The sequence below is a fragment of the Miniopterus schreibersii genome (genome assembly GCF_964146895.1).
Source record: "Miniopterus schreibersii genome assembly, chromosome: 9".
NCBI lineage: Eukaryota > Metazoa > Chordata > Mammalia > Chiroptera > Miniopteridae > Miniopterus > Miniopterus schreibersii.
Window position 1 is genome coordinate 16,208,331 of NC_138118.1, and position 13,363 is coordinate 16,221,693.

The 13,363-nt window shown below is 40.1% G+C and overlaps 1 protein-coding gene across 9 annotated transcripts in view; it reads right to left on the reverse strand.

Annotated features, from left to right (window-relative positions):
* The window catches only part of AHCYL2 (adenosylhomocysteinase like 2), a 149,095-nt gene that overhangs the window by 20,139 nt on the left and 115,593 nt on the right, over window positions 1–13,363 (reverse strand). For all 9 annotated transcript variants that reach the window (XM_081146338.1, XM_081146339.1, XM_081146336.1 and 6 more), the window contains 6 exons: window positions 11,100–11,202; window positions 9,522–9,616; window positions 6,058–6,164; window positions 4,870–4,986; window positions 1,214–1,277; window positions 338–426 (listed from right to left, as the gene is read on the reverse strand). In XM_081146338.1, the coding sequence (XP_081002464.1) occupies window positions 338–426; window positions 1,214–1,277; window positions 4,870–4,986; window positions 6,058–6,164; window positions 9,522–9,616; window positions 11,100–11,202 (575 nt within the window). The remainder of the gene's footprint in view (window positions 1–337; window positions 427–1,213; window positions 1,278–4,869; window positions 4,987–6,057; window positions 6,165–9,521; window positions 9,617–11,099; window positions 11,203–13,363) is intronic.

A 13,363-nucleotide genomic window follows, 5' to 3' on the forward strand; every position in this document is an offset into this window, starting at 1 on the left:
AAAGGATCTGGTACCAATCTGGTTCTTTTTTGATTTTTTTCAAAGTGAGAAGCATTATATGGAGAAGGTAAGGAGCTACTTGTTCTCTAGGTCAAGCCAGGGGTTATTTCCAAAGGCATTCTAAATTTTAGCCTCTCTGATAGTCTTCGTTCTCTATGAGCAGAGCTCCTTGATCTCTGAAAAACAGGCACTTACAGTTAATGGCAGCCTCTCTCAGGATCTGGGCCCCTCTAAATTAAAATGTGGTATTAACCAGGCCATTCTTTGGAGGCAGCTACAAGATCACAGATTAGATGTCGGTGTAGAGGGAAAAGCAAGTCTCCTTTTGCACACTTACCAGGCTTGAAGAGCACAGATGGGGTCAATCTCAGTCACATACACAATGGAGCCCATGGCTTTTAAGGCAGCACAGCACCCCTTCCCCACCTAAAAATAGGAGAAAATAGACATAATAAGGAAAGTCAATGAGAAAACAGTTTCTCAAAGCTTCTGGAAAAGTATATGCCACTTTCCGCCCCCAAAGGGATTTTACTGAATAGATTCATGTTTGGGGAAAAATAAGAAAAACAAATAAATGAATGCAGTTCATAAACAAACTCCTAGCCCCTGCTTAGCACGTGCATGTGAATCAAAACACCCACAGGCACGATTTACAATAAAAACTCAGGCTAAAGAACATCACAAACAGTACCCTGGAACAGTCAGAGAATCAGCTTAAGAAAAAATGGCAAAAATGCAGAGAGGAAAAGAAACATTGTAATTTAACCAGAGAATGTCTAAAGTTATTCCCCCTGCCATCTAAAGTGGTAGTAGCCCTGGCTGGTATGCTCAGTGGTTAGAGTGCTGGCCCGTGCACCAGAGGGTCCAGGGTGGTTTGATTCCCGTCAAGGGCATGAACCTGGGTTGTGGGTTTGCTCCCTGGCCCCAGTTGGGGCGCCTGCAAGAGGCAACCAATCGATATGCCTCTCTCTCATTGATGTTTCTCTCTCTCTCTCTCTCTCTCTCTCTCACTCTCTCCTTCCCTCCCTCCCTCCCTCCCTCTCTCTCTGAAAAGCAATGGAAAAATATAACCCCATGTGAGCATTAACAAAAATTTTTTTAAAGTGGTAGTAAATGAATGCACTCTTATGTCCATACAAATGAAAAATTCTAGTTTATTTCAGTGAAATGCATTTTAAACACCTAATACAGTAATTGAAAGGATGAGCCTTACCTCTCCATAGCCACAGACCACCACCTGCTTTCCACCAAACATCATGTCCGTTGTCCTTTTAAGTCTAGTGGGGGAAAAATTACATCAGAAAAATGTTTTCGTTTCTCCCTTGAGATTAGATTAGGTTCCTTGTTTCAAGTTTAATGGTGTTTTTTTCCTATTGTGAAAAAAAAAGCCTAGTTTCTATTCTAGATAAAATGTTTAATAACTAGAAAGAAAGCTTTAATAAAGTATGTATTTTCTCACTCCCTGTAGCCAATCAATAGCATCTGTACCTGTTTTGTTTTTCTCTTTCCTTTCTTCTCCTTGGCTTACAAGTGGTGCAGGAGGGAAGAAGCTATAGACTACACAGTAACTTTTAAACATAAAAGCAATATACACTTATTATAAGACATTTGGAATATATAATATTTGGAAATAAAAGATACAAAGAAGAAAATAAAAACAATACTTTCTATATCGAGGAGAAGACCAACTCTGGCTTAATGAAAACATTCCAACTTACTGAATTAGACAGACACATAAAATATAACACTGATAGGACAGACACATAAAATATAACACTGATAGGTCAGTAGCACATTAAGTAGTATCACAGTGGACAACAGGTCCCACATTAATTCAACAGGGAGGGCGATGGCCAAGATGCAGAGGACCTTTGAATCACACCAACACTGATGGCATGAGACAGAGCCTTTTCTGGGGCAGATTCCTTCTCAGACATGTTCTACTTCATCTCTGATTCTCTATGAAACCAGAAGAAAGGCCCTTACTGTTTTCAGGGTCTCTTGGAAGAACTTGTAGGAGCAGTTTCTGATTTCTCTTTAGGTTCAGTGAGTCTCCCTTCTCTAGGAATCCCTGGCTAGGTAGAAGAAGGTTTTCAACTAAAGCCAGCCTATTCTGAGATAGACAGTTCCTACAAATATTTGTGGATCTTTCTACTCACTTATCTAACTGTTAACCTCTCTCGTTGAAGAGTCTATAAACGCCCCAAAGTAGGAATCCTGTCTTTTTAATGATTTGACAACTCCACCCAAGAGGAACCAGTGTAACTCCCTAAACCCAAATGAAACTCAATATATTAATACCAATTAAGTGCAGAGGCAATTCTTGAGTGGAAAGAGGCTAGTCTGGCTGGACTATTACCATATCCAAAAGTCGGGGCTTAGGAGAATGGCCCTGGAAGGCCCAGCACAGAAGGAAAATCAATAGATCATATTTCTGAGCCTCCTTTGCTTTGAATACCCTCAGGCCTTTCTGCCTCTTTCCCAACTACACTATCTGTAGTCTTCCCTGACTGCAAATGGCTGTGTGCTGGAAAGGAAACGTCACCAACACTGCTGCTCTGCAAATGACAGGCTGGCAGACCTAGATGGGTTCGGTAGGTGTGATTTCCTGTCATCTTAGGGACCCACAATTGCCTCAAGGTTGGAGGATAAAGGATAGAAAAGACCTCAGTCAAAGAAGGACTTTTTTTGCCCAGCCAGGTGTGGCTCAACGGTTGAGCATCGACCTAGGATCCAGGCGATCGGGTTTTGATTCCCAGTCAGGGCACATGCCCAGGTTGCGGGCTCCATCCCCAGTCGGGGGTGTGCAGAAGGCAGCCGATCAATGACTCTCTCATCATTGATGTTTCTCTCTCTCTCCCTCTCCTTTCCTCTCTCTGAAATCAATAAAGATATATTTAAAAAAAAAGGACTTTTTTGGAGGTTGGGGGTAAGCTCTCTGGTGGTGTATAAGAGTCATATCAAGTCTCCCACATCTAATTATTCTAGCCCCAGGACCCTCTAGAAGAGTTCCTGAAATACAATCTATTTTATGATAGGAAAACCATATCTGGGATATTCTCAGTCTTCCTACCAAGTGGAATCTCAGTCTCCAGAAGATGAAAAATGATAGTTGGATGACAGATGAAATGCGAAAGTGATAGCCAAGTACTAAGGCACCCTTTGCCCAGAGATCTTGCAGGGACCTCATCAGAAGACACGTACTGGCATCCCATCCCCTTTCCTGCCTCCAGTGTTTTCCTTTTTCCTCTGAAAATGTTATAACAGGAATGAGTATTTCAGACCTTTTTGGTTTAAAATAACACAACTTTAGCATCAGGAAGAAAAATTTTGCACAGTGTTTTGGCATTGCAGACCTCTAGGAGTCAGCGGGGCCATTCCCACATAGCTTATGGTGTAGTGTGTAACCAGCTCAGAACAACAGAAGTTCAATCCCTAATCCTTTCCTCATATGAACTCTCTATTGAGCTGAATGTTCTCTCCTTTCCATTGTAGCCTTCCCTGAAGCATACTTCCCCTTTTCTTTAATTCCTTCTGCTCTCAACTCCTCTGAGAGGAACAATTGCCCATGACCCAACTGGAAAGTTCCTCACCACCTGAAGGTGCCAATGAGATCTTACTACTCAGCAGGTTTTCAGTGGATGTTTTCCTATTTCTTCATTAACTTGAACTCTGTTCCATTACTTGCATCTTACTCTCACTTTCATACACATGATATTAAAGAATCTTTCTTACCCACAGGGTAAACACTGCTTAGGAGGGACTCTGTCCATTTTTATGAACTCGTATAGGTACTTTTATGTATCTTTTACTGAACCCAGTATAGGCAGATTTTAGGCTCAGAGATTTGAGACTTGAAAAACCTATGAGATACTTAGTCATGGATGAGTAAATATTTTAATGAGTATATACCCAAATTATAATTTAAAAGATTTCAAAGCAAAAAGCATCCCTTAAGATCTAACTTAATCTTAGAACTTACTGTACAGGGTTCTAGAAAGAAGAACAAAGGAACTAACACTGAACCAGGACTCATACCTTATCTCAATTAATCCTCACAATAACTCTATGAAGTAGGTGTCACCATTTTACAGGTGAGGAAATAGGCACAGAGAGGTTAAATAACTAGTCCAAATCCTTAATAAATGATAGAACCAATAGTTAAACCAGGGTCTTTCTGGCTCCAATGCCTATAGTGTTGCAAACTGTCTTGGGTCCAGATTGGCTGGTAATGTGGCCCACAGGCCTTTTCTTCACTTTCCCATTAACCTATACATGATGGAAACCAACTTCACGTTTCGAGATAGGGTATTACTGAGTCTTCCTACCAAGAGGAAAGTAATATCAGGGCACAAGTGTAGAAACAGAAATGGGTATTGGAAGAACAGAGTATTTGGTATATATCTAAGTAGATTTTGTCAGACTTGCAATCCTTATAGATTTAAAAACTAGAAATGCCTCTGAGAATTGACTCTTTGCTCACCACAACTTTTCAGATGGCAAAAGAATTATGACAGTTGGAACTTAAGAACTGGCAGTATGACCTAGAATAGAAACATCAGGAACCTTTTCCCAAGCCATCAAAGATACTTACATGCTTAAAATGACTTTAGTTAGTTACTGTGAGTCCTGTTAGAGTCACCAAGTAAAAACTCTGGACCAACAGATAGAATCTAGTCTGATTTTTTAAGTAAAATAGATTTTCTTACAATAGTGATAGCAATGGTAGCTCTGGGTTATAAAATCTGAGTGTGATGTGATGATAGATCCAGAGGTGCTACATAAATAATTTCCAGAAATAGCCAAAATCAAAACACTTAGGAGCCAGTTCAACAACTCAAGTTCATCCCAAAGATAATAAAAAATTACCCATCAAGAATTGATTCACGGCAACAGTAGAGGTTGTCAAATTTCTGTTTGGTGACTGAGTCATTGACATTCATGGCTGGAACACACAGCTTCCCAGCTTTAGAGAGCTGGTACAGCCTGAGGGTGAGGGAAATCAAGAAGAACATAAAACAATGAGATACTGCAATCTACTGTCAATTTCATACCAAATTCCAGAAATATGTTGACTGGGTAGGCATGAGAGCATGAGACATGACTAATCCTATTAGATATATAGAGAGAAATAAAGAATATCTTTCTAGTGTGTATATAGCTTAGAATAAAGATCTTAGTCAAAAGGCATGTGGGGGAAATTTCTGACCCACCTCTAAATTATAAGGATTAAAATGCATGATTTTAAATTGCTTATTAATCTTATTCATCTTTTTAATTATAAAAAATTAACTTTAAGTACTATTTTAATCCCACTACTCTAATGCAACAATTTTAACTTCCAAACAGTCTCAATTTTATAATCTCAATACACATACCTATAAATATGTATATCTGTATTATAGGAGTTTTATTTAAACTGATTCAACTAAGTATTAGAACCAGGCGTTTTATTAAAAACTCATCCCTTTCTAAGAGTCTGAAAGTACAGTCTAGCCCATAGTTTTGTATATTCAAAAAGATCACAGAATATTGAAGCAGTGATGGTGGCTTATTCAGAATTTACTTCCCTAAAGCTTATATTTCATACTTTCAGTTCTTTTTGGGTGAATAATAATTTTACTCAGGGAATTACTGGCTCATTTGAGAAAAAGAACCCAAAATCCTTGCTTAAGAATATACGCATATCAAGGCCCAGGTTTCTGTCTGTTTTGCCTAGTGCTAGATCCCTAGCACGGTTCTTAGAGCTGTTCCTGTTTCACTGTAGAAGTTCAATAAATATCTGTTGTATAAATGAATTCATCCAAAAAAGGACAAGCAGTCATTGTATTACAATGAATAGAAAATATGTGGAGCACACTTGTTCCCTACCCGCCCCCACCCTCACTATATTAGGTTTTTATTTATGTTGTTAATCAAAAAAACAAGTGTGCAGACTCAGATCTCATTACCTCATAATGGGTTCCAATTTTTAACACAATGTATTCTACAGGTAGGTGATTACAAGAATGTATGTTTAGGTTGCACAAAACCAGGTATGCTCATGTCAAATCTTACCTATGAACTCCAGTTACACTCTCCTCTACGATGCCCTTGATTTTCTTAAACATGTTGGGGTACTTCTTATAAATCCAGTGAGTGAGATCCCCTCCATCATCCAAGATCTGCAATTATAAGCATCAATAATGTCATTCATTTTGCTGAAGGCTCAATGTTTCCAGTGTTTCTCTGGGTTTTATATCCCAATTTCTAACTGTCAATTGACAGATATTTCAAATCTCCCACATGGTTATGCAAAGTAACTCAAAGCCAGTATAATGACCAAACAGTTATTAGACTGAAGTAAAAGACAATGAGGGGTGAAAGACCAACTGAAATTCTCACAGTCAAATGACCTTTCCACATGACCCACCTAATAAAGCAAAATATACAGCATTACAATGAGGATTTTCTTATGGACTAATAACTCAAGTGGTTATCTAAATCACTAGTTCTTTTTTAAACATTTTTTAATTTATTGATTTGAAAGAGGAAGGGAGAGACAGATCGGTAGATAGGCAGATAGACAGAAACATAGGTTTGTGTTCCACTTATTTATGCATTCATTGGCTGCTTCTTGTATGTGCCCTGACCAGACATCAAACCTGCAGCCTTGGAATATCGGGACGAAGCTCTAACCAACTGAGCTACCTGGCCAGGGCCTAAACCACTAGTTCTTGAAGGTACTCTAGATATTCAGAAAGCCTAAATTTGATATTAGAATACTTCTATTCATTAAATTTAGGGCTTTAAATATAATCAGTCAAAGCTTAGTTTAGAGCCCGATAATTAGTCCCCCCCCCAAATAACGGATCATAAAACTACTCATTAATCCCTTACTTCTCCCGAAGTACAGGCCTCTCCTATCCAAAATATCAGGCAGTGCGGTAGGGCTTTGCCTAGCACAATTTCACTTTCTATAACCACATTAAAAATAACTAGGGAACTGCGCAGCATGTAGGTGTGCAAGCAGGCCTCTGAACAGCTCATCACTATTTCAGGTTGGGATTCAAGATAAACACAATGCTGTGCCCACTGGAGCTTTCATCAGCAGAGGAAAGTTTATGAGTTATAAACAAGCTAAAGAAAGATCAGCTTAGAATACTATTAGGCACCAGGCTGTGGCATTTCAGCCTTTCATTTAGCTGTTAGAAATGCTTGGCAGGACTTTCCAGATTGTTATAGCCATCCTCCTGGAAAGTCCCACAAAACTGAGTGGCCCTCTACTGGCATGCACCCATTTTGCAGTTCATCAATTATCAACTCTACTGCAAGTGCCAAAAATGCCACCCTGGACCTCTGGGCACACAAAATCCCCAACCTCACGTCTACCACCTGATTTCTTTTTTTGCTTCTGCTCTTACTATTGATCTATTTTCTCTGATTCAACTAAACCTTACTTGAAAGCAGGGATCCAAGACAGAGCTCTCATTAAAATGCTACACTTGCTCCATACTATAAGTTTGTGCTCCATTTTCTCTCAGTAGAAACCCTCAGAACAGGTGCCCTAAGAAACAGAAAGGCTCCTCTGAGTTTCTCTCTCCCTTTCTGCATGTATGAAATCCCTCACGGAGTTTTCCCTTGCAGCTTCTGATTCTCTAGCCACACAAAAAAATCAGAGAGAGAAAAAAGATCGAGCAATTGGAAACTCTATGTCTTAAGTCCCACTATTCTCAAACACTTTTCTGGAAATTTTAACAAAGGTAACTAACACAGGCATGTAGATGCTATCTCTAATATGTACTTAATGAACGTAGCCCATAATCCTCACCATGGAACAACTATACTGCAGAAAATTCTTGTCACCAGGAAATCTTCCTGAGGTTGGAAAGCAAGGAAAAGTACTAGATCTTGACAGAATCCAAAGAGATATGGGTCCTGTTTTGGGGGGGTAACAACTGTTTTAAGCCTCGTCTTACCCTCTTAATTGTCCTTTCCAGAAATTTGGCTCTACAGTCTATAAAAGCTCTCTGGGAACAATCCCATGTCCTCCCTGTGCTCATGACTATAAAATTACTGTTACATTTCCAGTAGAAATCCCCTGGCATATCAACTTTAGTCCCTTTCAGTCATCCCCCCTCCTGTCACTGTTAACCCCTGTTGGAATGAGCTGACTCATCTTGCAGGGGACTCCTCCCCCCCTTTCAGGACATGAGGCTTTAACCAGCTTCCTCAAACCAGCACTCGGTGTGATCTGAATCACGGAACCCAGAAAGTGAGGCTGCTTTTCTCTGCTGTGTACGAGGCGAAGCCTGCTCTGCCGCATTTAGCAGCCAGCAAGAGTTAGGCTACAACTCCAGGGATTCTTTTTTAGTTGATTCCTTAATTTCTCTTCACACTCACATGCAGAAATGTTTGTAAAGTAGGAGTGCCTCATACTTTGTGCAGCTTTTTTCTTCTTTGTGACTCTAATATGCTATCGGCCTTCAAGAACTTGATCTTTTAAAAAAAACAAAAATTTTAAAAAGCAAAAATTAAAAACCTAAAACTTTACCTAGTTATCTTTCTTAAAATGGAGAATGAATAAAGAGAAGAAATTTGAATTTGGAAATCCTTCGTGTTTACTATAAATTTAGCATGATTCTAGAGAGAAAGCTAGTACCACAGGAGGGGTGTGTGTGTGAGTGTGTGCATGTTCAATTATTGTTGTTAGGGGATGGTAGTGAGAGGTGGTAAGGAATGGTAACACATCAATCTTACTTTTTTTTTTTTAAATATATCTTTATTGATTTCAGAGAGAGGAAAGGAGGGGGAGAGAGAGAGATAGAAACATCAATGATGAGAGAGTCATTGATCAGCTGCAGCCCGCAACCCAGGCATGTGCCCTGACCGGGAATCGAACCCTGATCGCCTGGATCCTAGGTCGACGATCAACCGCTGAGCCACGCCCGGCCGGGCTCAATCTTACTTTTTAACCAGCCATGTGTGAATGCTGAGCAGTATTTTTTTTTTTAAATCCTTACCCGAGGATATGTTTTCTTGTTTTGTTTTGTTTTTATTGATTTTACAGAGAGATGAAGGGAGAGAGGGTGAAGGAGAGAGGGAGAGAGAGAGAGAGAAAGAGAGAGGGAGAGAAGCAGAGAGAGAGAGACCGGAGATACATTGATGTGAAAGAAACATTGATCGGCTGCCTCCCATATATTCCTAGACCTGGAACTGAACCCAAGACCCTTCGGCGCAGAGAGCGACACTCCAACCAACTGAGCCACCCAGCCAGGGCTGCTGAACAGTATTTTAATGTTGCTGATGAATATGAATGATTCTAAGATCAGCACTAACAATTACAGCATATTGAGGCTATAAAGAGATTCAATATTCTTGATGTGCCCTGAGCATAGGCATCTAGTTTTGTCAGAAGCCCAGGTAATCAGATAGAAAAGAAGTCATTTTCCTTCTGTCCTGTTGGGAAACCCTCTCCTAGGCCAGAGCCTCCCTCTCTGTCCCACCCCTTACAGAATTGTGAGAGAAGAAATCTAACCCACCATGTTTGGCTGCCAGCCTTCCACGTTCACACATCTATCAATGCACCACCAAAAGTCATCTTCTGACTCTCCTTTCCAAGCAAAGACAGGAAATCCTGAGAAAAAGGAACAAAGAGAAACCATTAAAACCTAACAAAAGGGGCTGGCCCTCAATTCTGGCAAGATGCTGGCTTTCCTCAATTACACACACTCTCATTCTGCTGTACTCCTCGGATTGACTTTCTTCACTGATTAGTATTGTCTTCAGCTCCCTATCTACCCCTTTGTCTTTGGTGGTCATTTTGCTTTGTTTTTATTGATTTTACAGAGAGAGGACAAAAGGGACAAGAGTATGATAGATGCTAAAAATATGACTAAAGGGCCAAAAGAAGAAACTAGAGATAAGAACTTCTTGATTCAGTCCAACTGGAATTCTCACCATTTCCCAACTACACTCTGATCTTTCTTACTTCCATTCTTTAGTCATCCCGTCCTCCATCAGGAAAAACCTTACACTCTTGTCCATCTGTTAAAACATTTATTATACTTCATGGCCAGTTAAGTGTCATGTTTCCCAATAAAGCCTGATTAACTCAGCTGGAAGTGACCTCTCGTGGAATCTGAACTTTTATAAACCCTGTTTGAGTGCTGAATTTGGATTTATGATCTGTTGTGGCATTTATCATCTATGCTCTTGTATTATCATTATCTATAAATGTGTCTTTTCTTCTCGAGGACAATATAAGATTCTGAGGGCAAAGACACTGCCTTATTTGTCCCCAATACCTCTTATAGGAGGCATAGTAAGTATATATTTAATATTTGTGTATTTTTCTCTATATATTTTACACATTAATAAAATTTTTATAAGTGCATGAATATAAATGAAAGAACAAATGAAATGCTGAAAGTGCTAGCAAAAAAAGAGACATGCATGCACTATCCAGCTTTGCCTGCATTTCTCAAGAGCTCTCAAGCAAGGGTTTGGTTCCTGGATCTGTGTTGTGCTGCCAGGGAGTGAGGAGAGAAACTGGCAAAGTCCAAATTTCTCTATTTCTTTTGTCCTTCAAGTGTCAGTGGCTGTTGTGATCAAATATTAATCTTCTAGGTCAAATCCTGTTTGCTGCCGAAGCAGAAGCACCAAACATTGAATCAGGGCAAAGTGCTGAAAAACCAACAGGACCACAAAACTATGCCTGAAGCATTTTCTTTTTTAATCCATATTACCTTAGACAGTGAATAGTGCTCACTGGTGCTCTAATATTAGGAAGATAAGGCAAAGCATTAACTAATAAAGGATTATTAGACATAAGAAGGAATTTGCGACTGTAAATATCTTCTGTATGGAAGCAAGAAAGATCAAAGTATAGTTGGGAAATGGTGGGAATTCCAGTTACCAGGTAACTAGTTAATAAAGTTACTTAGATCGTATTTAACAAGAGAAGTCCGGAGAGAGAGCAAACTCATCAAAAATAGGGATCCATTTCTACGAAGACAGCTCCTTTAATGTCAACCTTTCTTAAAGATTTATATTGAAATAATGGAACTTTTTGGAGACTCACTTTAGCCAAAGACACAGAGAAAGGGCAAAGATCTTACCACTTTCTGCTAAAGCAGCAGCCACTTCATTGAGAGTGGAATAGATGTTGCAGGCAGCCCATCGGCACTGTGCCCCCAGAGCACCCAGAGTTTCCATCAGCACCTATATTAAAGAGAAAGCATGAGATGAGCAAGCCTGAGCCAAACAATTGGTCAAGGAGATTAAGTTTATATATTTGACAAGAAGAAATTTTGGGGCCCAAAATTTTCAAAGTGTGTTCTACAGAAACTAGTTAGTATTTCGATAAGAGGTCAACAGTTGGGGGTAGGCATGGGGGAAGGCTCCAGCCGAGCTCTGTGCTCTATGCATTTACCCAGTTAACATACTGAGCCTCTCTGTATGACTTAATTAAACCAAGGATTTCAGAGTCCAAACATTTCTTAAAAATCATCAATTTATAGCTCTGTTTCTTCTTAGTATATAGAAAGCTACAAGAGAAGCTCATACCCTAACAAGAAAAAGCCAGATGGTCTACAAAACTGTAACTTATCTTGACCCCATCAAACAGCTGAAGTCATAAAGCTACCCAGTGATCTGAACTGCACAGAGTGACACATCCCTTTAAGGAGAGAAGGAGCAGTTTTACCTTTGGCAAAGCACAGGAAAAGAGGTGGCTGGCATACATTAGAAAAAAAAAGTAGTTATAATTGTAATGAGTCAGTAAATGAGTGTGGAAGAGTGTGTCAGTTTGGAATTTCTGGTAACTACAGGCACAAGGAGATTTCACACTCACATCAAGCTCTTTTCCAGGGGCTTCCACCCAGAGTTCCCAGGGAACACTGGCTGTGCTCAGACAGGCAAGAAACCTGCGCACTTCCCCATAACCTCTCATAGGAAGCAAAGGCCTTGAGCTGTAGGAGCAGGAGCAGGAAATATGCCTGCCGTCAGGGATCAGGCAGAAAGTCTCTGCTAGTGGGGGAGGAGCAGGAAAGCTTCTCGGGCCTGGACAATCCACTGATACAAAGTAAAGATCTGCTACTTCTCCAGGAGGGGCAGGAAAAAAATCTGCTCAAGATCTATCACAGATACAAGGCAAAATGTGGCTGCTACAGAGAGGAGAGGTGGGAACACTGCAAAAGTCCTCCCTTCACAGGGGCCTGCGTAAGACTGAGGCTGGATCAGAAGATCCAAGAATCCTACTTGTGCTCACCAGGAGCCTAGCTCCAGGAAACAAGTCTAGTGTTACAGGTGTGCATGCACTTGAAGAAAGCCTCCCCCCACCACACTGGCTTCCTAGCAAGCACGTGCAGAAGCAGCTGAAAGCTGAGGATGAAGCCAAAAAACTCAGGACAGCCCTCTGGTAACCTCAAATCACAAGGTAGCAGCAGCCCATTGCTGGAGGAATTTGAATCCTATAATGCAGAACAACAGAACTGAAATCCAGCCCAATTCATGACAATAGTAGAAAATAATATACTACTGTTCAATATAAAATTTTAAGATACACAAAAAAGTGAGAAAGAACAACAACCAAATGTCAAAAAATAAAGTATTCAAGGGAATTAGACTCTGTGATGAGCTAGATGTTTGAGCAGACAGGAACTTTAAATTAACTACGATTAATATGTTTATGTTAAGGGATGTAGTGAAAAAGATGGACAATACCCATGAATAGATAGGGAATTTCAGCAGAGAGATAGAAACAATAAAAATAAGCCATATAGAAATGTCAGAAGATGTTTTTTAGAAAGGTATCAGAGATTAAGAGCTCTTTCATCAGGCTTGCTGGTGTGGCTCAGTGGCTGAGGGTTGACCTATGAACCAGGAGGTCATAGTTTGATTCCCGGTCAGGGCACATGCCCGGGTTGCGGGCTCAGTCTCCAGTAGGAGGTGTGCAGGAGGCAGCCGATCAATGACTCTCTCATCATTGATGTTTCTATCTGTCGCTCTCTCCCTCTCCCTTTCTGTCTCTGAAATAAAAAAATAAAAAATAAAAAAAGAATTCTTTCATCAGGTTTATCATCAGACTGGGCAATAACTGAGGATAGAACTTAAAGACAGATAAACAAAAATCACCAAACTGAAACATAGAAAGGAAAAAGAGTGGAGGGGAAATCAGAAGAGAGCATCCAAGATCTATGGGATACTTTCAAATGGTAAACATACATGTAATTGGAGCCACAGAAGGAGAAAACAGGGCAAAAGAAATATATGAAGAGTTAATGGGCAATTATATTTGGAAATTAATGAAGGAGGATCCAGGAACAATGACATCCCAACAGCAAAGAGCACATCAGTGTACAGGTCCACTAAAAAACGGGGC